This window comes from Lepisma saccharinum, chromosome 18 (assembly GCF_977018435.1).
Source record: "Lepisma saccharinum chromosome 18, izLepSacc3.1, whole genome shotgun sequence".
NCBI classification, from domain to species: Eukaryota; Metazoa; Arthropoda; class Insecta; order Zygentoma; family Lepismatidae; genus Lepisma; species Lepisma saccharinum.
In genome coordinates this window covers 5,477,546-5,502,011 of record NC_139246.1, presented here as the reverse complement: position 1 = coordinate 5,502,011, position 24,466 = coordinate 5,477,546, and the positions used below count along the sequence as shown (strand labels likewise).

Sequence of the window (24,466 nt, the reverse complement as noted above, 5' to 3'; positions counted from 1 at the left end):
AGCACTCCACTCCAACCAAAGTACAAGGCCAATTCAATTCAGGTAAAATTAATAGGAATAGACATTCCCAGATATGTTAAGATTAACAGGAATTAGGCCTAATTAGTAAAAGTATGATAAAACATCAAAATATTAAGTAAATAATAAGCCCCAGACCAAAATTCATTGGTTATCAAAAGGACAACCTTTTGTGGACAAGCAGAATTCAGAGAGCACATGTGCTTTTCATGCAAATTTTTTATTAATACAGATATTTTCAGGATAACACTTGTGCAAGCACAAATTAACTTGCTTTCCCTGAAAATAACTCCAAACCACAATTATTAGTACAAATAAACCACAAAAACATCAAAAAATCGATGTTTTTGACAAAAGACAATCGGTCTCACAGCACCAGAGCCACCTAGTGAGTGCCAGTGGAACTAGCCCCGACTAGACTGCCATCTATTGGATTTCTTTAGGTACTAGATAAAGGCAAGTAACCCAAGGTGCTGTGGACCAATCAGATGGCCTCATGGGCGTGGCTACCAGACAATACAACTGAGATAGCTTTTAACATGTGAGGAAGCCATCTTGATTTCACTTTTTGTAAAGAGCTGGTACAGTTCACATCGCTCCAAGTTTTGGGCCAGAGTAGGCCAGTGGAGAAAGGACAATGGAGTAGCCATTGTGTTTAAAACATGTGAAATAGCTACTAAGTGCTTGGAAATAGTCCAGTAGTGTATAATATGGACAAATTACAGCACTTAAAGTGCCTTAAAGTGCATGGAACCAATATCCATGAAAAGTCGGAAATTTTCAATACCACATGGTGAGGACAATGAGCCTTCAGGAAACCATGATGCTTTGTATCCAAAGACATCCATAATTAATCGGCACATCCTTTGTGATATAGCTCCCTGAAACAGTTCATTTGCAAGACAATACCCATATGTCTTAAGATACCGCTATATTTTTAGTGTAAATTCACAGAAAATCTCCCCATTTATAGTTGGAGTGACAAGTGTGTGCAACAAGGCCCAGATGTGATAAGGTGAATGCAGAATATGTAAGTACCATGTTTTTGTTACCCATTTGTTGGTTCCATATGTAAAATCAAACCTATAAGTTTGTGCAGTGCTTGTATATAGTTAAATGTAACAATACCCTGAATATTAAATGTGTCTTTCCAACATCTTGATTTATCAATTCATATTTGGGCGGGTAAGTCCGGGAAGCGTACTTCTCGCTCCGGAATAACTAGGCTGAAAGTCCCTATGATAAACCAGCAATCATTCCTCGGAATGGATGTTGGTCTACTGGGGACATCCTCCATGTTAATGGTCACTGGAGGACAGCGTAGAGCTGCACGGGGATGGGTGCGTCCAGGTTGCACAGCAGAGTAGTTTCATAGGTTCAATCAAGCCCAGAGTGGGTGAGTAGGTTAGGTTAACCTATCCTATCGTTCGGCAACGTAACCTGGAGGCACGTATCCCTGGACCAGCCGCGTAGACGAAGCCATTAGACTCCCGAATATATCGTCTGTCTTTTGTCTCTCTCGCAAACGCGGATCGCAAGATTATGAGACTCAATACCGGCACTCCCCAAATATGAATACCAGATCAAGGTCGCTGGAACGGCCAGCGGGTCGTGGGTTCCCACCCAACATTAGTGCAAGTACCAGTAGTAACCCCCAACTTGACCTCATTGTGGCAATGCTCCAGGAGCAAGCGAAAGTCTCTGAAAAGGTTAGTCAGAAACTTGATGCGCAGGGTCAGAAACTTGAAGCGCAGGGTCAGAAAATTGATGCTCAGGGTAGGGAATTTGCCAAGGCATCGGCGGAAGTAAATAGGAAACTTGAAGCCGTAAGGACGGAATTCCAGGCCAGACTGGACTCCATCCACAATACCACCACGAAGACCTCAGAATTGTTAACAAAGCAAGTAGCGACCAACACCAATAGAATTAACCAAATAGAGATCCAGTGTAATGACTTAGAGTCAAGGTTAGAAAGGGATTTTACACAAGTGTCAGGCCAGATTTCGCAACTGAGGGAACTCGTTGGCGAAGTGCAAGGCGGTGACAATCAGACCACCACAGCTCAGATTCTAGGGAGGTTAGATGCCCTAGAAAACATATGCAGAGAGCTCACTTGCAGTGACCACATGGTCACGATCGAGAACAGGGTTCTCGAGCAAGTGAGGAAGGAAATGCCGAACTGTCAGGCGGAAGGCCGCAGCTCGCATGTATGCATTTCCGAGGGCCAAGTCACTGAGCAGCGCACCTCCTCACAACAAAGGGTTGGTGAGGAGCAGCTGCCAGCAGAACAAGGGTCTGACAATGCAAGCCTGATGAGGATTCTTGCTTGCCTGGAAGGGATGGAGAGACGAATTACTCAGTCCGCCCTTCTGCTCATGTCAGCTACCAAGCCCGTCTCACCTGCACGGAATGTGTCTGTCGACCATGCCTTGCACAAAGCCAAACGACGACCTAAGGGTTACGAAAGCACTGACCAGAGTAGTGGCTATGTGTCTCCCCCTAACAAGTACCACCCACTTGGTAACTCCCCGGAGTCCAACTCCGAAAGCTCGGACGCCGAAGTCCGCAGCCAGAGGAAGAGGAAGAACCGGAGGAGGAACAAGAGCAAACCTAGGGTTAGGTTTGCTGATCTCAAACAGCTCCCAACCTTTAACGGGCAGGGGAACAGGCTGGCCTCAGATTTTGTGCAGGAGTTTGAGAGAGATCTCACTCTCCTGGAGGTAGATTTGGCGGATGCCCTCCAAATAATCTCGTTCTGTCTACGGGACGAGGCAGGGCAGTGGTACGAGAGGAACGAACGAAAGTTCAAATCCTACTCGGATTTTAAAAGGCAGTTCCTCTCATATTTCCAAGGGGATGGGTGGAGAGCTTCTTCCCTGGCGAAGGCTCTCAACGAAAGGTACAACCCGTCCCAGCACAGATCAGTGCACAAATATTTCTGGCGCCAAGTCAAAATGATTAGGCTTGCGTTGCCAGAAATCGCCGACAACCAGGTTTTCACCCACGTTGTGCAACAGCTGCCGCGCAGCTTGAAGGACCAGTTAATCCTGGCTCCCTTCGTCTCTCTTCAGGAGGTGGCCAACTCCATACTTCGGTATGAGAGTGTGCAAGTGCCACAATATCCTGAGAGGGAAGTTGCAAGGCCAGCACGACCCAATTACGGGAAAACTACGACTCGCATTAACCGGACCTATGTGAGTCGTGGTCAGGGTGAAGCGAGCGGTTCGTCCAAAAAGGAGGACGCTCACATGTGCAAATCTGCGAGGGGCTCCCGGCCTAAGGAGTACCCAAACAGAACCAAGGTAGACCGGAGAAAGGGTGGAACGTCCCAGCGTAAGAGTTCCGCCAGCTCACACGGGTCTTCCGAGCATCTCGCTGAGGTGCATCCAAATATGCACAACCAGGGAAACTAGGTAGGCAACGTCCTGACGTGGGGAAGGGCGATGCCAAACCTAAACCTGTCCCACAATGTTCAGATTCATGCAAGCACACTCCACTGATAAATCAATATCAGGCAGTAGGTGACTCAATGTTGTCACGTCTTGCGCAAAGAAAATTCGGGTATCCTGTCCAAAGAGACAGTGATGGTAATTACCACATCGGACTTTGCATATCTGGACAAACCTCAGCGCAGTTGCTCAGTGCTTTGAGAAGGGAAAAGTGTGTTTATAAAAATGTGTTATTAATGGTATCCACAAATGATATGCTCCGAGGGAAGGACACCAACCAGGTGTTCCGGAACCTCCAGGATATCATTTACACCCTAAAGAGGAAAGGTGCTCAGAAGGTCATTGTTCTGACTCCTCCACCAGTTCCCAGGTTAGCCAATGAGAACCGACACAGGTTCTGGGCCATGTATGACTCACTAATTGCAAAAATATTATCCCTTGATGATAATAGCAATGTAAGGGTTCTGGATTCCTCATCGAAATTTGTGCACAAGGGCCAAGAAATGAACATGTCGCTGTTCGAAGAAACCATGGGTTACGGTCAAAACATGAGACCCGACCTGGTTCACTTCAGCCCACGAGGTATGGATGCCATACTCAATGCACTCGATGAGGTAAAATGGTTCACCAAACCAGGTCACACACCCAAGGGTAAACAAATGGAATCTCAACAGAGTGAGATGAATGCCATTCTGCCCTATGAGCAACCCTCGGGAAACTAGCCTGTGCTATTCTCGCTGGGGGTGATGGTGGCCAGGGTGTAACAATTCCTACTCGGTTAGTAAGCATGGAATTTAAGTGAGGAAACTCATTGATATATGTTTTGTACATTTTTCACTTCCCCAAAGAATCATAGTAGACAATGGTCCCCAGTTAGGGCCAAAGAATTCACTCAGGAACCCCATTATGGAACACTTTCATATTCCTACAGGTGAACAAACCGAATGGGATCAGCAATTGTTCATGGCTGTATCCCGGACAGCCGAAAGGCGAAACAAAGCCAACGATAAGGTAAATGAATCACAGCAAAACAGGACTGTGATCAAACTGTATGATTTAGTTTTTCTTAAATCCCATCTCCAAAGCAAAGCTCTAGAGGGACAGACCCACAAATTGTTCCACACCTTCTTCGGTCCATTAGTTTGTAGTGATCAGGTGACAGACAATATATTTAATCTTGTTCATTGTGTTAGCGGTAAGAGCCTACCCAACCAACATGTGAATAACATGAAGTTGTGGAGGTGTAGCTATAAGGTGTATAGTCATTACATTGAGAAGCTCAGACTACTACATCCGGTGTTAGCATCGAGAGTACCTCAAAGAAGTTAATTCAAGCCAAGGGGCCTCTGAATTCAACGAGGACTCAACCTCAATCCCGACGGGGTGCAGCCGTTTCCCTACGACTTGCTTAGTCTGTTGGTAAGATGAGTAACTGCGCACAAATGGCTCCACCCTCGTACCCTTGTGATACTTCCCCATGGAAACTGTAGATGTCTGCTCGTCAGCTCTACGTTTCTTCCTAAACCCGATATCAGTAGGACCTAGGAGAGAAGTACGCGACGGTACGGCTCCTGCGCTATAGTATTAGTCGCATAAGAGGTATTGGTATCCCTCTAGCGCATCCAGGGTAAGACGCACGGATAGGAGTGTACAACAGGTACAAGATGAGGAGAAAAAGCTACACATTTTTCGAACACTAGTATTAATATATGTTAAAGGTCAGAGGTTTTGTGGATGAGGTTCTGTCTGGTCTGTGACATTCGCCCATTTGTACATAGGGTAGAAAAATTCATGTCAAGATTGTGTAAGGGATTATTTTATCATTGTATGCAAAAGTCAATTTCATTGTTGTATACAAAAGCCTATTTCATTGTTGAGTATAAAAGTCAATTTCGTTGTTGTATACAAAATATTATTTCATTGTTGTGTACGAAAGTATTATTTCAGTATTATATGCCAAGGCAATCCCATTGTGGTATAAAGGGTAATTTCATTGTTGCTTACCAAGAAAATTTCTTTGTTGGACACAAAAGTTGATTCCAACCATCATATAGAGATTTATTTCCCTATGAGTGTAAATCTATGCTAAATCACTCACCACCAATCAAGCGAAATATTGTGTAGCAATCATTGGGTATTTGCACTACCGATGGGTTAGGTTCGACCAAACCAGGGTTAGCAGTAATAGAAATATGCGAGCACCCCCAAACATATAGGGTTGTTTATGGGAAACAACCCAAAACCAACAAGGGTAAGGTCAAAGCCTGCGTGTGAAGTGGGGCCAGTGAGTACATCACTCCAACTCCCCCTCAGTGTCACCACAAAACCCCGGAGCAAACACACAAAAGTGCACGGTGTCATAGGCAGCAGCAGACCCCCAAGCATATTATACCGGGAACTAGAGACAATCTTTTCAGCGTTCCAGCAATATGGGGAAGCAGGGAGTGTGTCAGGGGTTCGTAATCGAACATTGACATCCAGAAACGAACCACCATGACAACCTACAAACTTCACAAAATGAGTGCATTCCACAGATTGTACACAATCCCAATGGACAGCCAGGTCGAAGCATTGCTCGGCCAAGCGAGCAACAAAAACCTTTGATGGCAACGCAAAGTGCACAAAGCCAGGCGACAGGGATCTCCACCTAAGGAGATATTGAAGAACAATTGTGAAGTGATCAAATGTGGACAACATACCAAGGTGTATGGTGAACATTTTTTGAAGGTACTGCACCCTCAAGTGAATGAGGGGCAGAGACATTAGATACGTACCTAAAAACTACTAAGCAATTCAGTTCGAATACAAAAACTGTATTTAGTGCGACAAAAAGCAGACATAACATGAATAACTAAAATCATTTATTGAAAACTTTTAAGTGTGTGTTATATTAACCATGTATATATCATCTAGGAAATCGTTCGATATATATCGAACAGAACAATATCTCAAACATATATCCAAGTGACGGGCAAGAATAATTGCAAATTTATTTTTCTTTCATGTATATGTTCTTTTCGGACCAGCGTGGTCATAACGATTCAGTGTGTATATAAATATTTTTGTGTATGTATTTGGGTATAGTGTAGTAAAGGGTAAAGAAAAATGATCCGCTTCACGTATCCTTTTTCTTTTCCCGAGGGCCCGGGATATGTATAACCAACCAAAGGTTGGGTATACATCCCCAATACATACAGGCAGCACTCCACTCCAACCAAAGTACAAGCCCAATTCAATTCAGGTAGAATTAATAGGAATAGACATTCCCAGATAGGTTAAGATTAACAGAAATTAGGCCTAATTAGTAAAAGTATGATAAAACATCAAAATATTAAGTAAATAATAAGCCCCAGACCAAAATTCATTGGTTATCAAAAAAACAACCTTTTGTTGATAGATAGAATTCAGAGAGCACATGTTACTTTTCATGCAAATTTTTTATTAATACAGATATTTTCAGGATAACACTTGTGCAAGCACAAATTAACTTGCTTTCCCTGAAAATAACTCCAAACCACAATTATTAGTACAAATAAACCACAAAAACATCAAAAAATCGATGTTTTTGACAAAAGACAATCGGTCTCACAGCACCAGAGCCACCTAGTGAGTGCCAGTGGAACTAGCCCCGACTAGACTGCCATCTATTGGATTTCTTTAGGTACTAGATAAAGGCAAGTAACCCAAGGTGCTGTGGACCAATCAGATGGCCTCATGGGCGTGGCTACCAGACAATACAACTGAGATAGCTTTTAACATGTGAGGAAGCCATCTTGATTTCACTTTTTGTAAAGAGCTGGTACAGTTCACATCGCTCCAAGTTTTGGGCCAGAGTAGGCCAGTGGAGAAAGGACAATGGAGTAGCCATTGTGTTTAAAACATGTGAAATAGCTACTAAGTGCTTGGAAATAGTCCAGTAGTGTATAATATGGACAAATTACAGCACTTAAAGTGCCTTAAAGTGCATGGAACCAATATCCATGAAAAGTCGGAAATTTTCAATACCACATGGTGAGGACAATGAGCCTTCAGGAAACCATGATGCTTTGTATCCAAAGACATCCATAATTAATCGGCACATCCTTTGTGATATAGCTCCCTGAAACAGTTCATTTGCAAGACAATACCCATATGTCTTAAGATACTGCTATATTTTTAGTGTAAATTCACAGAAAATCTCCCCATTTATAGTTGGAGTGACAAGTGTGTGCAACAAGGCCCAGGTGTGATAAGGTGAATGCAGAATATGTAAGTACCATGTTTTTGTTACCCATTTGTTGGTTCCATATGTAAAATCAAACCTATAAGTTTGTGCAGTGCTTGTATATAGTTAAATGTAACAATACCCCGAATATTAAATGTGTCTTTCCAACATCTTGATTTATCAATTCATATTTGGGCGGGTAAGTCCGGGAAGCGTACTTCTCGCTCCGGAATAACTAGGCTGAAAGTCCCTATGATAAACCAGCAATCATTCCTCGGAATGGATGTTGGTCTACTGGGGACATCCTCCATGTTAATGGTCACTGGAGGACAGCGTAGAGCTGCACGGGGATGGGTGCGTCCAGGTTGCACAGCAGAGTAGTTTCATAGGTTCAATCAAGCCCAGAGTGGGTGAGTAGGTTAGGTTAACCTATCCTATCGTTCGGCAACGTAACCTGGAGGCACGTATCCCTGGACCAGCCGCGTAGACGAAGCCATTCGACTCCCGAATATATCGTCTGTCTTTTGTCTCTCTCGCAAACGCGGATCGCAGAGCGAAGGAGGAGAAAAGAAGGAAGAGGAATCAAGAGAGAAGGATAAGGAAAAAGAGCGTGAGATAAGGAGTCCAACCACTTTCCAGATGAAAGGAAATGTTTATCTAAATCGCCTGTCAGGTGAAACAACAGTTGACAGGAGAAGACCACCTGCTGGAACCCCTGGAAAGGAATGTTCCAATCTTGTGTCTAGAGGGGAGATTTTTGTGTATATATACATACATCTTCCTGTACCTTATTTCATTTGTATTTGGTACAGAGTCCAAAGAAGACCTTGCTAGAAGGTTGAAACGTAACGTTTAGTTTAGGTTTTAGAAAAAAAAAAAATTCTGCCTTGGTCAGCATATTGAGTTTTTGAGAGCACCATATTCGTGAATAGGTGCTACAAAACCAATTTCCTGGCATAATAAAAGTCACCCACATCCATCTGCTTAGAGATGTTGTTTGGAAATACAGAGCATATTGATTAGGTATCTGCTTAAATCATAAAAATAAGTAAGTGTTAGAACTTTGCACAATATAACAAAAAAAAAATATAAATTACATATTAAAGATTTCTTGAAAAGTAATACACTTTCAGTTACAAATTCAAAGAATCATAACTTTCTCTGCAGACGCAAAATGTTATTGTAAATTGCATAATTTCTTACAAGAAATCATGCTTCCACAAAAACTTACCATCAGGTACATACATAATGAAGTTTTTATTCCTGTAGCCCCAGCTATCCAAATTCAAAGGTCGTTCAACCCCCTTGGCCTGTTCTTCAATGCAAGGAACATCCAACAGTCTCTTTCTCTCTTCGATGCACTTTTCCTCTGCTTCGTACAGCCAAGAATACTAGAAAAGAAAACATTATGCAAGTAAGAAGAGATGTATACAGACTGTGTCCCAAAATGATTATTGGGGTTTCAAGTAGTTGGTATACTGCAACCAGTGGTGCACGGTGCTAAATCGGGCAGGGGAACAGGTCACCTGCACTTGCCCCCCCCCCTTCCCCTTTGGGTGTCTTAATATGATACAGTAGACCAAGTAAAATTCAACCCTTATTGAAACGAACCAAAATAAATATATGATACATATATTCGGTGGCAGCGATTGGGTTCCAAAACCAGGGAGGGGAGGCAAATTCCTAATATTTCCCTTTGTAGATAAGGTTTAGCATAGTGTGGGGGCAAAGGTGGTTAAAATGGTTCAACATTCCTGAAATGTTACTGCGATACTGATGCGTTCAAGACATTTTAATGCTTTTTTCTGACACCTCGAAAAGGAGCAAATTGATACAATAATTCAGTCATAACATTTTACTGGTTAAAGATATGTAGAAAAAACCTTCACCAGTGCATTTTTTGTGAAATTCTAGGTGATTTGATATATCATATCATTCCCATTTAAAATTTTGAAGTTGAATTCAAGATGGCGGCCATCATCATCATATGCCCTATAACATTTTCCCCCATCCTTATTACAAACCTACAATATTAGTTTTGTGGAACAGTAATCATTCAACATTTATTCAGGTGTCTCCACACTTTTGGACCACCCTGTAGAATAATTTATGTATGTATTTCTCATACAACACCGATTACGTGTATCTTCATTCATTTCCCTGCCTGAGGAAGAGAATTATGCCAGTCCTCGAAATGTTGGACATAAATGTCGATTTCACTTGGCTGATCACCCCCAGAATCTCTGTTTAATAAGAAACTGAATAATAAAGTTGTACGATACAGAAAAGTAAAAGACAGCAGCACAAGAACATTTACTTCAAATTTACTTATCATGTTTATGTGACTAGAAATGTGACTACAAAAAAAAAACTGCACAAAATATAAAATACACATGACACACTAGTGGACAAACCTTATGCCTGTGCTTAAAGTCAGCCTGCTCCATAATTTCTTCAAAACTTTGATTATCTTCACTTGTGTGGGTGTGGAGGTATTCATCAAGGCTCTTCTTGTTTTCTGAAAGAAAAAAAAAGGATAATAATTTATGAATGAAGAATAACAGAACAATTCTATGGAACATAAATAAAAGTTGTAACTTAAATGCTTTTAACAAAAACATAAAATCAATTTATAGCTTACGTACGGCTTGTGTCAATGTTTCTAAGAAAAAATACTATAACTGATAAGGCTTCACTTACTTTTATTACTGTTTTGGTATAAATTTAACACAATGTTTCCAGTTTCAGCTGTCTGCTTCAGGTGATAACAAGCATGATGGATACCCACCCACTGCCGAAATAGTGGAAATATTGTGTTAAAAATCAAAGACAGGATAGTTGGCAACCCTGCCAGAATGCACGTGTGTATGTGCGACATACCTACATCTGTGGAGAGCTGGGAATCTGGCAATTATAGTATACCATGGAGCGTTGGTTGGTGCAGATGCGCATTGCGGGGGTGGACGTCTTCTTCCAAACAGGCACCGGGCACTGTGGCAGAAAAATGAAGATCGCCATGCACCTGTTCCACACACACCGCATTCTGAGGTGGTTTAGACAGTGGTACCAAAACTAAACCACTTTTCCTAAAGTAATTAACATAGTCTCTAGAACAAGGATAGCCAGATACTTGATCATAGGTTATCAGTAGCTCGTGATTGGTCAGCTACATACTACACAGCTCCTGGCAGCAATCTTGAAGAGACATTTTTGCAAAGTTATGTAGATTTTACTCACATGACAGGTGAAATCTTGACAAAATGAAACAACTAAATCTTGACATTGAAGATTACTCATGCACCAATAACAATAACAACATTTTAAGCAAAGTTGAAAATGAGAATCTTATGTGCCAGTTACATTCATTTGTCTTACTGTATCAAATGAAGGACTAGAGTGCAAAACATGGTTAAGTGACATTTTGGCCATTTCTGAGTTCATTAAGAAAAAAGTTATTAGAACCTTTGCCGTGGATAAATTGTTTTAAGTTGTATTTACCAATTTCAGAAAGCTTCACTAAATCCAATGCAAATTGCATAACATGGCAATTTCACTCAAAAATTTAAGAATGGGACATTTTACTTTGTAAGTAAAAAATGTCACCATGTTTTACGCCCGAGCCCTTCAAATATTGGTATCTCAATAAGAACTAATTTTCGTGCAATGATGAATCAAAATAACAAATTGATTCGCTACACCTATCAGGCTGCGGGAGACAAGACATCAACCTAAAATTATCTACAATTATATCAGAAGTTAGTAAATGAGATTCCCAAGATCCTGCAATTAGAGTTTAATGTAGCACATCTTTACTGCCCCATCCATGTATTAAAGAATAATTTCATTACATGTTAAAAGTTCTTATGAACAAAAAAAAAACTATTTTTCATATCTTTATTTATTCCATGTACTTTGTTATGTATTTTCAGAAGTGGAAAGTAGTTCCATGGCTTGGGAGTTTGGCGATCTCTGCTCTAGACTAACTATAGAGAACAATTAGGGTTGAGCCAATACTGCGGCTACTGTATCTGTACTGAAATATCAATTGGAATTTATTCACCAATACCACACACTATTTGCAGGATCTCCCCAAATGCAGAGCAATGTTTTCATGGCATCTAATTATCCTGGGAATTATACCAATTTTAAGTTTTGCACCAGTATTGTACGGAAAAGGATTTTCTAGCGAATTTGCAGCTACTTAAAAATTCCAATATAGTTTTGAATATTGCAATGCAGTTGGTCACCAGCCCTGGAAACATATTTAAAATGAGAAACAGACAAGCAAATAGATATGTGATCCTTGCTGAAAGAGAAATGCTGCAACAGCCTGGGTTATGAGCAGACAGATGCATTTAAAGTTCTTCAGTTGTGCTTCATTGGGACTCATTCATCAATCATAAGATTTTACCTGAGCTTTGTATATTTTGCTTCAGATTCTCACGTGTGTGAGAATTTTATAACTTCTCTAATTGTGAAAATTTCAATTCTAATTGTTATATAAATAAAAGTTAAATGAGCATACAACTGTAAATTAAGAAAGATTTCAGACAGCATTTGTTATGGACAGAGATCTTTGTTTAACATGGAGACAGAAACTCCAAGCTCCAGATGTAACGCATGCTTTGTCATTGAACGAATACCAGCTGCTGCAGCCAACATACAAACTTTTAAATAATCTCTATTGTACAAGATCTGCAAAAATACAATTCTTTCCAGAAAATAGTAAATTTCCCTGACTTTTCCAGAAAAAAATAAAATTCCCGATTCCAGGTTTTCCAGACTGGTAGACCCCCCGGGGGTGGTGAAGCTTCAGGACAGGATAGATCAGACACAGATGAGATGGTTCGGACATATGAAGACGAATGATGCAGAAAGACTACCAGTAAGAGTTTACAATGCACAAGGAGTGGGAACAAGGCCAAGGGGGAGACCAAGATGTTGGTGGAAAGAGCAGATAGCGGAGAGTGTTAGGAGAAGAGGACAAGATTGGAACACTGTGGAAAGAGAGGAGTGGTGGAAGATGAGGAAAAAGTGGAGAGGCTCGACTTCTATGCTGACCCAGCCAGCGACAGGAAACGGTGTAGGATGACGATGAATAGACACCCTGATAGTGTATCTGAACAACATAGCCTCAGCAATCAGGCTGTAGCCAGAGGGGCTGAGTCCCTCCTGGAACTGTGTCAGCCCCCTTCACATTAGGTCATTACTTAAACTATTTTTTGTATACTTTGTTTGCAGTGAAAATGCAGACAGCAGATATTATATTCATTCATCTTGTTTATGAGCCGAAGTTTAGGTAGAAGATTCCGCTGTTACCGCAGGTAACACCAAAATATAAACAATTGAAGAACCCATCTTAAAATACACTGGTGTGCAAAACCTAAGGACGAGATAGATAAAGTAACATAAAATATTTCGTAGTCGGTGCAAATGAATGAAAGCCCGGCAGCATGTTGCCAGTGGTTGTCTACACATGCACAGGTACCAAGAAGTTGCATGGCATGACGCCAGCGTGACCATTGCGCCGAATGGGTCAGCTCCAACAACACGAAGCAGTTGAATGAATGGGACGAGACAGTGTGTGTCAGTCAGAGGGCTGTTAAGGTGCATTGTGGTGGTGTTACTCACAACAACATGGCCCGGAGATAACATTTGGATGCGTTCACACGGGGAAGAATCATCGGGAAACTGGAAGAAGGACGAAGTGTGACGAGTGTGGCCCAGGAGTTTGGGATTTCCCACAGCATTGTTTCACGTGCATGGAGAGCGTTCCGAACCACAGGCACTGCTGTGCAAAGAAGAGATGGTGGTCGACCACCGTCAACTACAGCAGCGGACGACCCCTACATTGTGCAACAGGCACGCAGGGACCAACGTCAAGCAGCGGGTGGAATTGCAAACACATTTAACAGGACCGCGATTCGTCCAATCTCACGATCCACAGTTACACTTCGACTGCATAGGTGTGGTCTCTTTGCCCGACGGCCATTACGTTGTGTTCCGTTGACACCCGCGCATCGGCGGCACCGTTTGCGGTGGTGCCAAGAACATCAGGACTGGACCGAGGAGGAGTGGGGTCGCGTTCTCTTCTCAGACGAGAGCAGATTCAGTTCGAGTAGTGATTCTGGACGTACACTCGTCTGGCGAGAGGTGGGAACACGCAATGAACCTAGGAACATTGTCGAGCATGATCGCTTTGGTGGTGCAGGTGTTCTTGTGTGGGGAGGCATAATGTTGCATGCCCGTACCGACCTCCAAATTTTTGAACGCGGTACAGTCACCGGTCAACGTTGTTGTGACACTGTTCTCCTTCCCCACGTGCGTCTTTTCAGAGGTGTAGTCGGCTCCGACTTCATCTTAATGGATGATAATGCGCGACCGCATAGAACAGCGCAAGTGGCGGAGCTCTTGGAACGAGAGGATATCGGCGTATGGACTGGCCTGCCCGTTCCCCCGACTTGAATCCCATCGAGCACGTGTGGGATGCAATGGGGAGACGTCTTGCAGCACGTCCATATGCACCAACAACCATCCAACAGTTGACAACAGTGCTGGTGGAGGCATGGACTACTATACCACAAGAACTCATTACCAACCTTGTGAGCAGCATGGGAGCACGTTGCAGAGCATGCATCGCTGTCCGTGGTGATCACACACCCTTCTAAGGACAATTTCATTACTTCTTTAATGTCACGGGCCATCATGAGTCGCAGTGCCTTCCGTGTAATTTCCGGTGTATGCGTAAAAATATCATTTTCTGTTCTGATCATCACGTGTTTTTCTCTGTTCTTTCCTGTATCATACTGTAACATTACTTTGTATGTATGGTTCAAGTTTCACCGATCTATGCCGCTTGTAACTGACACAGCATTCGAATCTTACTTTCGTCCTTAGGTTTTGCACACCAGTGTATTATTACGTACATAAACTGGTAATATTGTCGTAAAGTAAACATTGCAGACTGACATTTTTAATAACACCGACAAAAGCGAGGAGGAGGACTGATCCGGTACCCTGCTCAGGCACCATGAGGAAAGGGCCCTGAGCCACCACAAGGAAGACTTCGCGTAGCAGCAAAGACTGTTACGGCGGGAGGAGGAGGCAGGTTAATTGTCATGCCTGTTTAGCCGGCGCAGTTGCCAGTGATCCTTACCGGATACAGATCAGTGTTGCCATATTCAATTTGACAGAAAAGAGCTAAGTCGCCTAATCTTACTCTGAAGGTGTCCAGTCACACTGGGGAACGATGGTGCAGTGGTAGCATAGCCGCCTTATAATCAAGGGATCCCAGGTTCGATACCCGGTGGAGGCACAAGTGGTTCGGATCAAACTTTAAACTGTCCCGATTAGCATTACTGTGCATGAAGTGGACTTAAATCACCAAATCAAAATTTTAAAAAATCAAATCACACTGGGGGAAAAGCAAACTACCAAGTGATATTTTGTATTTACTCTAAATATCAGCGATTACGGAAGTCCCCTTTGTCCTTCTTCGACATCATAGGCGAGAAGGAGAGGAGAGGGATGGGTATGATCAAGGGGTCCGCTGTCCTTCTAAAAATGTCAACCTAAAATTCTATATTTCACACATATAATATTATTTCGGTTACAGGAATTTGTGATAATTGTTGAAAGGGCCGATTGAGATTGACATACGTTGTCGCAGGAATGCAATAATTTCGGATTGAAGCAATGTTTTTGAGGTGGTAGAACTGTTTATGGGTGAAAACATTACTTACAAGCACAATTTCCCGATTGTTATCTTAGCACGCTCTGAAATGTCAGGTGTCGCAGTTTCGAATCCTCAACAAGAAATGGTTATTTCAATGTTCGTTGTTATTATTTTACTTACATAATTATAAAAATGAATAATTACATACACAAAGAAATAATAATTATATTTCAATAATTCACCATGCATCCTCATCGTCACGATTATCCTATAAAGCAACAGCCTTAAAGGTAGCAAAGGACGTAAAATATACGAAATAGTAGTGGTGTCAGAAATGAGATTTCAGTGGATTTAGCGAAACGTGGGAGTGGGAGTAGTTAGGAAACAGATGAAGACTACATCTACTCTACATACGTCTTATTTGAAACGAAAAGTTTCGCGATTTGGGCAAATCTGGTTTCAAAAGAACTAAGATGGCAACATTAGCAGAACTGGACTTCTTGCAGGTTCCGAAGGAAATATTGGGGAAGGGCCGATGCTGATAGGGGAGGGTGCTTCACGTGTTACAAAAGTAAACAACTGTTTGTGGGAGGGACTGTAAAGTGCGAGTTTTGTGAGTGGTGTCTTTCGTCTTTATGTTGTTTTCGGGCATTGTCAATTAATTAATGGAGCTTGCTCCGAGTTCCGAGGTGGCAGGTTCATCCTATCTGAACAGTGTGTGTAATCGTGCGATAGAAGATATTTTGAAGCAATCTTTCGGTTCGTTCTTTTGCAGAAAAAAGCGAAATTGTGGCAAAAGGGAGGCCAAAGCCTATTTTGAACGATTTAAAAACCAAGTCGTCTGCTGGATATGACCGACATTTCAATGTTTTGTGGTATAAGGACTCTCCGTGGTTATGTGGATGTCGAAACTCTTTTGTTGGCCATGTGCTCTATTTTCGGGTGAAAAAAACGTGTAATTCAGGTGTGGATAACATGGACCATGACCATGATGCACCCAAAAATTGAAATTCAAATGAAAAACTTCACTCTATGACAGCATCATAGAACTTATTTGATTTGATTGATTTTGCTTTGCTTGTGCCACTTTTGTATAATTTGCGAAGATGGGGATGAGTGATGATATGATGAAATTGATGAATAGACATCACAAACGTCCATGCCCAAGCCAGGATTCGAACCCGGGACCCTAGCATCATATAACTATTTTCAAAGAAGAGTCGTCGGATTGATCTGCTCTATAAGTAGCTTCGATGTTTCTGTAAGTATCAAATTATGTATTATTGTGTAAACAACCAATGTGTGGGATTTCACTTCAGTCCTTATGTCAACATCTTTTTTCCTGATTAATAACTTTACCAAAATCTAGTATTGAATTGCAGACGTACCAGATTAATATTATATGAACTACTTGGAAGACATTGGGGGGGGGGGGGGGCATGAGGTGGGGAGGTGCCCAAGTCTCCCTTAAATGTCCTACTGATAACTGGCAACACTTTTAAAAATCCCATGCCATGCCACTGAAGATTCTCTAGACTTTAGAAAGCTATTTTTTAAGGAAACTTCTTTACCTGTACCTTCGCTGCCCTTTCCACATCGACAAAGGTCAACAGCTCCCAATTTTTGAGAACGAAGGGGTATTTTATTGCTTCGGGCAGGGGTGGAATGTACTGTAAGCACCATGATTGAATATTGTGTATTTTTTCTTGTATGATGTAAATATCTGCATCATCAAAAGTAGTATGGAGTGTGTATTAAGGGACGATGTCAGTAGAAGTCAATTAAAACTTCAAGCGATGTTTTAGAAGATATAGAAAAAACTGTAGTACTTGCATGATATTTCTAAATTTTGTTTTACATTAACTTGATGATCCCTCTCCCCCCACACACATTAATTACCTTCATTTAATACTGTTAAACATTCGAAAATGGACTTGGCCTACAAAGCCCCTTAAAAACCTGTGTCCTCCCCCCCCCCCCCCCCCGGATACCAATTCTAGCTACGGACCTGTCAGCACTTTGACCTATTCCCCACGGTAAAGATCCACTACTACCCAATCCCCTGGCCTCTTTCAATGTTTTATCTTCATCTAGTAGTAATGAAGCAGAAGTTATGTGAAGATCAACTTCTCCTCTCATCTTGATTTTTTCCCTACTAACCTTGGTAATGTGGGGGGAAAATCCTCACACGGGGAAAAAATTCTGGTGTTGGAAAAATGAATGTCATTTCTGTGATCAGCATTCAAAATACTTCCAGAATCATCTACAGTAAAATCAAGGGTGACCAGACATACTATTTTTAAGAGTATTATACTCGTTTAGAGGTTCGTATACTCTATACTCTTTTCAATTTGCAAAACTCCCCAAATATACCCTTTTCCTTGCTATTTAATTTCATTCATTATTTTACACGTAAAAATGCGTTAAAATCCACAGAACGGAAAACGCATTGCAAGTGGTTGCAACGCCGCACCCTGTGTTGAGACCTCCCCCGCCCAGCAGATGAGAATCAAAGCAGTTGCTCTGTGTAATCTGTGTGTAAGATGCCCGGAGGGAGAAAATCTGGAAGATCTGGCATCGCTGCTCTCTGCCCCAACCTCTCCCCTCCATTGCACTACCCCCGCTCGCGGCATCACCATCAACAATCAGCTTTTCGACACAGCGTGGTGGAATGTTAAATATTATTTAGTCTAGTGTTTAGGAAACAGTTTGAAAGTGGCTGTTGTGAAGTAGTGACATTCAAGTCTGTGTCTGTTACTAGTGGCTTTTGTTTGTGTGTGTTAACTTTATTAATGGTGCACTTAAGACAATGTTGCGAGAAAAGTGTCAATATAACGAGGCCTTTGAAGGTACGTATCCCTGTATTAAAAAATTACAAAATAATGACATTTACAAAGCATTCTGCTCAGTGTGCCAAAAAGAATTCTCCATAAAAAAACAAAGGTAAATATGATATTGACCAACATATGAAATCAAAGTCACACACAGAATGTTCATAGGTTTCTGAGACACGTAAGTTGGACAGTTTCTTCACAAAAAAGGAATCTTCAGAAGAACTAGACTTAATTCGATGGAACTTGTATGGTCGTACCACAATGTAAAACATAACCACTCCTTCAGAAGTATGGATTGTAGTAGTAAATTGCTAAAATCAACAGCAAATAAAAAAAATTGCATGTGCCCGCACAACAAACCAATCTTTAATAACAAATGTGGTGGGTGAATGGTCAGAAAATATTTTAAATAACGGTTTAAAAAAATCACCCTTTGTTGTCATTGAAAATTCTATTGTTGGATAGGCCCTATGGATGCAAATATATGGATATTTGTAGATAATCACCATGAAAGATCATTCTTCGACAAAATGCCACTAGCACACACCCATTTTGAAAAAAAAAAATCTTCAAAAAGCATTTCTGGGAAAAAAATGCAAACATTTTAGAAATCAGGCACTAATGGTTGAGCATGTTTACTGGTCGCCTTTTGCTCTTGCCACCAAAGTTCCAGGTTCAAGACCTGGCCTGAACATCGGTGTTCTTTGTGAGTGGGTCCTTCATCCCTATATTGACTTATCACTCATCCTCATCAGTGCGATTTCCGAAGGTGACACCAGGGCTCCTGGTTCAAATCCTGACGTGGGTGTTCCTTTTGAGTGTCTCTTCATCAATTTCATCATGTTATCACTCATTCTCATCTTAGTGATTAGTCAAAAGTGACAGAAAAGTGAAGTAAAATAAACCAAATCAATCAAGAAAAGGTGATGCACAATAACGAAAGTAGAAAATACAATACCAAAAAAGAGGCTGGCTGATACCTTTTACATTGCAGTTTCAGTCCAAGCCCTGCCGTAACCATCTTTTTGCAAAGCCTATAAAAGTCACTGTTCAGCATTATTATATAAAGCTGTCATTTTCATTGAGTATCCCTTAGCCTCGAATTCATCGTGTTTCCTAATCAATTCACTAGTAAGATTAGAATAATAAAACAGGTGTGTGTGTGTGTGTGTGTGTGTGTGTTTGTTTGTTTATATTGTGTAGTAGTTGTGGTGTGTGTGTGTGTTTATATTGTGTTATAGTTGTGATGTGTTTGTGTGTCTTGTGTAGTAGTTATGCTGTCTGATGTGTTTGTGTTCGTCTTGTGTAGTAATTGTGCTGTCTAATATGTTTGTGTTTGTCTTGTGTAGTAGTTCCTCCATTCATATTGGGAGTTAGGCAAGAGCTGACAACTCTGCACTGTAAAAACACATGTCAAGAAACAGCAATATAAGGCCATGGATGTTCCTCAGGTAAAATATTCTGGAGGTAAAATAGTCCCCCGTTCGGATCTCCGGGTGGGGACTACTTTGGGAGGTCCCTGGACTAAGGATAAGATCTTCATTAGGAAAAAGGATATTAAGTTAGGCACCTGGAATGTTCTGAGCCTTTACCGGTCTGGGGCATTTCAGTGTACAGTTAATGAGATGGTTAAGTATAAATTAGAAGTAGTAGCTGTCCAGGAAGTTAGGTGGCCAGGGGAAGGGAATTGTAAAACTAAAAATTATACTTTTTTCTATGGTGGTACTGAAAATCATAATTTTGGAACAGGCTTTTTCATAAATATTAGAATTATCTCGGCTCTTAAAACAGTAGAATTTATTAATGATAGGATATCATATGCAGTTTTACAGGGTAGGTGGTGTAAAATTATTTTAATAAACATGCATGCACCAACGGAAGATAAAGATGATAATACTAAAGATGATTTTTATACAGAGTTAGAACAGGTCTTTGATAAATTTTCTCAGTATGATATGAAAATTCTGTTAGGTGACTGTAATGCACAGATTGGCAAAGAAGAGACATTTAAACCCACGATTGGTAAAGAAAGTCTTCATGAATTAAGTAATGATAATGGTATAAGATTGATTACTTTTGCAACCTCAAAGAATTTAATTGTGAAAAGTACCACTTTTAAACATAAAGATATCCATAAATATACATGGTCTTCTCCAGATGGTAAAACTCATAATCAGATAGATCATATTCTCATTGATAAGAGAAGGCATACTAGTATAATTGACGTTCGTACACATAGAGGTGCTGACTGTGCCAGTGACAATTAATTAGTAATTGCTAAATTAAGAGAAAGACTCTCAGTAATAAATCATAAGCAACAAAATCTAAAAGTTATAAAATTTGATACAGGAAAGTTTGCTGATGAAAGAATTAAGAAAGATTACCAAATTAAACTATCAAATAGATTTGATGTTTTGCAGGATTTAAATGATGATGAAAATATAAATGAAACAGACGTAAATAAGAATTGGGAGCACATACGTAATGCAATAGAATCAGCAGCTAAAGAAAGTATAGGATACCATAAACCAAGAAAAAGTAAGCCATGGTTTGATAATGAATGTCATAATCTAATAGAAATAAGAAATCAGGCTAGACTTAGGTGGTTAAATAACTCTGATGATACAAATCTAAGCAATTATAATAGAATAAAGCGAGAAGTTAACCGCACGTTTAGAAGTAAAAAAAGAGATTACTTGAAAAGCAAAATTAACGAAATTGAAACAGCAAAACAGCAAAAATAAAAATATCAGAGATTTATATAAAGGTGTAAATGAATTTAGAAAGGGGTGGCAACCTAAAGTAAACTTGATAAAAGATAAAGACGGTGATTTTCTAGTTGACCCAAGCGATATTCTGAATAGATGGAAGAACTACTTTAATGACCTTTTAAATGTCCATGTAGGAGATAAATCAGAAGTAAATGAAGTACACACAGCAGAACCTTTGGTTCCAGAACCTAACTTGACTGAAGTTAAAGATGCTATTAAAAGGCTAAAGAATAACAAAGCACCTGGCATTGATTTAATACCAGCTGAGTTAATTAAATATGGTGGAAATTCATTAATATGTCAAATTCATAAATTAATTTGTTTAATATGGAATAAAGAAGAAATCCCTCAACAGTGGAAAGAATCCATAATTGTTCCTGTGTTTAAAAAAGGTGATAAAATGAACTGCAGTAATTACCGTGGAATTTCTCTACTTTCAACAACATACAAAATATTGTCTAACATTCTTTTAACAAGACTAATCCCATATGCTAATGCAGGGCGCGAAATTTCCGGTCGCCAGGTCACCATTGGCGACCCAAAGTTTTGGGCTGGCGACTAAAATTTCGTTGTTTCAAATGTGTGTCAAACACGCCTCAAGACTTCACCTTTTGAGAGAAACGGCAGAAGTTATAGAAGAAATTCTAAAACTGAGTGATATCCACACTATTAGGTGGTTAGCCAGCAAAGAACGTGCAAAAAGAGCTCTCTTGCAATCATGGAAAGTTGTTGTGACCCATCTTGAACAGGTGGCCCATAGAAAAGACAATGATGGCGGTAAAGCTAAAGATTTGCTGAAAAGTTTGAAGCAATTTAAATTTGTTAAGCTTCTGTACTTCCTTTTGGATTTCTATGGGAAATTGAACCCTTTAAGCGTGGCACTACAAAATAAGAATCTTTTGATTTCATCTATGAAAATAAGAATTGAAAACTGTATTTCAGTTTTGGCTGACCTGGAATCTAATGTTGGACCAAGCGAACAAGATTTCTTGGACCATGTATCCATTTCAGGGAAGATCAGGGATGTGCAAGAGTTACAGACTGTTAGAGGAAACTTAATTAACAATGCGAAGGTGTACATCACAGAAACATTGCCGTCTATGTCAACAGATGCAATTGCATCTCTGCATGTTTTCGACACATTGGGTTGGCCTCCCAAAGAAAATATTCTTCAGTTTGGGATAGAAGAAATAAAGAAGATCTACATATACTTTAACCCGATCCTTTATAATGAGAAAATGGATGTTCTGTCAGCAGAGTGGACAGAATACAAACTTTTGTTTCCTTCTCCAGCTTTGAATCAGATGCTGGAGAAGATCCGCAGTGCCGATCCACAGTGCAGAGTGTTCAGCAAGATTGCCCAACTTGATCCAGATTTTGACATTTCGTGCTGTTCTACCAGTGAGCACAGCCTCATGTGAGAGAGGTTTCAGCTGTCACAACAGACTCAAGACTACTTACAGGAACTCTCTGAAGACTGAGACACTGGATGATTTGCTCAGAGTTTCCGTAAACGAACCCCCCCCCCCACCATCCTCCCTGTCAGAGTTTTACCCAGCAGTTGCGATTGATAAGTGGTACTTCAGTGCAGAACGACAGCTCTACACAAACATTAATTTCTAATTTTTTAATAATTGCTCATATTTTTATTATTTATCAATATAAAATAGTGGCGACCAAAGATTTTAGTCCGGCAACTGATTTCAAACTTGAAATTTCATGCCCTGTGCTAATGAAATTATAGGTGATTATCAATGTGGATTTAAACGTAACAGATCAACTACAGATCAAATTTTTCACATCAGACAGACACTTGAAAAAAAGTGGGAATATAATCAAAATGTCCATCAGCTATTCATTGATTTCAAAAAAGCATATGATTCGGTCAAAAGAGATAAATTATATAATATATTAGTAGAGTTTGGAATACCTAAGAAGCTTGTTAGTATGATAAAAATATGCACCAGTGAAACAGAAAGTAAAATTCGTGTGGGTAATAATATGTCTGACAAATTTACAATTCATGATGGGTTAAAACAAGGAGATGCATTATCTCCATTGCTCTTTAATTTTGCCTTAGAATATGCTGTAAGGAAGGTAAAAGAAACTAAAGAAGGACTAAAATTAAATGGTGTGACTCAGTTGTTAGCATATGCAGATGATGTAGACTTACTGGGGGATGATGTGAATACAATTAAGAATAATGCTAAAATATTTTTCAAAACTGCTAAAGAGATAGGTTTGGAAGTTAACAAAGAGAAAACTAAATATATGCTTACAGGCCGAAACCAAGTGTTAGGTAATAATGAAAATCTAATTATTGATAACAACTCGTTTGAACCAGTTTCCAAATTCAAATACTTAGGAGTAATATTAACAAATGAAAATTATATTAAAGAGGAAATAAAAAGTAGGCTTAATTCAGGAAATGCATGTTACTTCTCTCTTCATAAACTTTTGTCTTCTCGTTTAATATCTAAGAAACTAAAAGTTAAAATATACAAAACAGTAATTTTGCCTGTAGTATTATATGGGTGTGAAACTTGGTCCCTTACATTGAAAGAGGAACATAAATTGAGAGTATTTGAAAATAAGATCCTTAGGAAAATATTTGGACCTAAAAGGGATGAGGAGACAGGTGAGTGGAAGAGGTTACATAATTTAGAACTACATAATTTGTACACATGTCCAGATATTATTAGAATAATTAAATCAAGAAGACTTAGGTGGGCAGGCCATGTGGCACGAATGGGAGAGGAAAGAGGAGTTTACAGGATTCTTGTTGGGAAACCTGATGGTAAGAGACCTGTAGGAAGGCCAAGATGAAGATGGAGGGACAATGTTGAGATGGACCTAAAGGAAATCGGTAGGGATGGAAAAGAGTATATAGATCTTGCTCAAGATAGGGACAGATGGAAGGCCTGTGTTGCTGCAGCCATGAACCTTCGGGTTTAAGAAGGCTAGAGAGTTAGTTAGTTAGTTTTAGTTTTGTTGTCATTGCTTGTGATGCTTCTAATAGAAAAGTGACCAAACTTCTCCCTGTGTGAGTGCGGTACTGTGAAGTTGACACTGATATTCATGTTAAAACATGCCTTTTGAAAATTCATAGCTTACCGGATGAAACCTCTGAAACTGTGTCAAGTGTATTTATTGGATACAGCAAGTCAATATGGTTTGGAAAATATGGTTGTTGGTGCGTTATCTGCTACAAATTACATTAAATTTTGGTAGCATAAAAGAGACAACATCAGGAAATAAAAATGTGCACAAAGAGTTGGAGTGCAGATTAGAAAAAAATATTTTGCCTATTGGTTGTGGAGCTCATATTCTACATAATGCAATTTCTGTAACTCATGCGAAAATAATACCCATACATGTTGAGAACTTGGTTTTCAAAATATACAATCATTTTAGTATTTTTACTTTGATATCAGAAAATTTGAAAAGTTTCTGTGGATTTATTGGGTGTCATTATGAGGGTCTTTTATACCACTCAAAGACAAGATTCCTCTCTT

General features: G+C 40.1%; 1 protein-coding gene across 1 annotated transcript in view; it reads right to left on the bottom strand.

The window, feature by feature from the left end:
- The window catches only part of Es2 (ess-2 splicing factor homolog), a 63,085-nt gene that overhangs the window by 23,228 nt on the left and 15,391 nt on the right, over positions 1 to 24,466 (bottom strand). Inside the window, exons 4-5 of the mRNA XM_083140661.1 lie at positions 10,086 to 10,189; positions 8,903 to 9,062 (exon numbers count right to left, since the gene is read on the bottom strand). Coding sequence (XP_082996787.1) covers positions 8,903 to 9,062; positions 10,086 to 10,189 — 264 coding nt within the window. The remainder of the gene's footprint in view (positions 1 to 8,902; positions 9,063 to 10,085; positions 10,190 to 24,466) is intronic.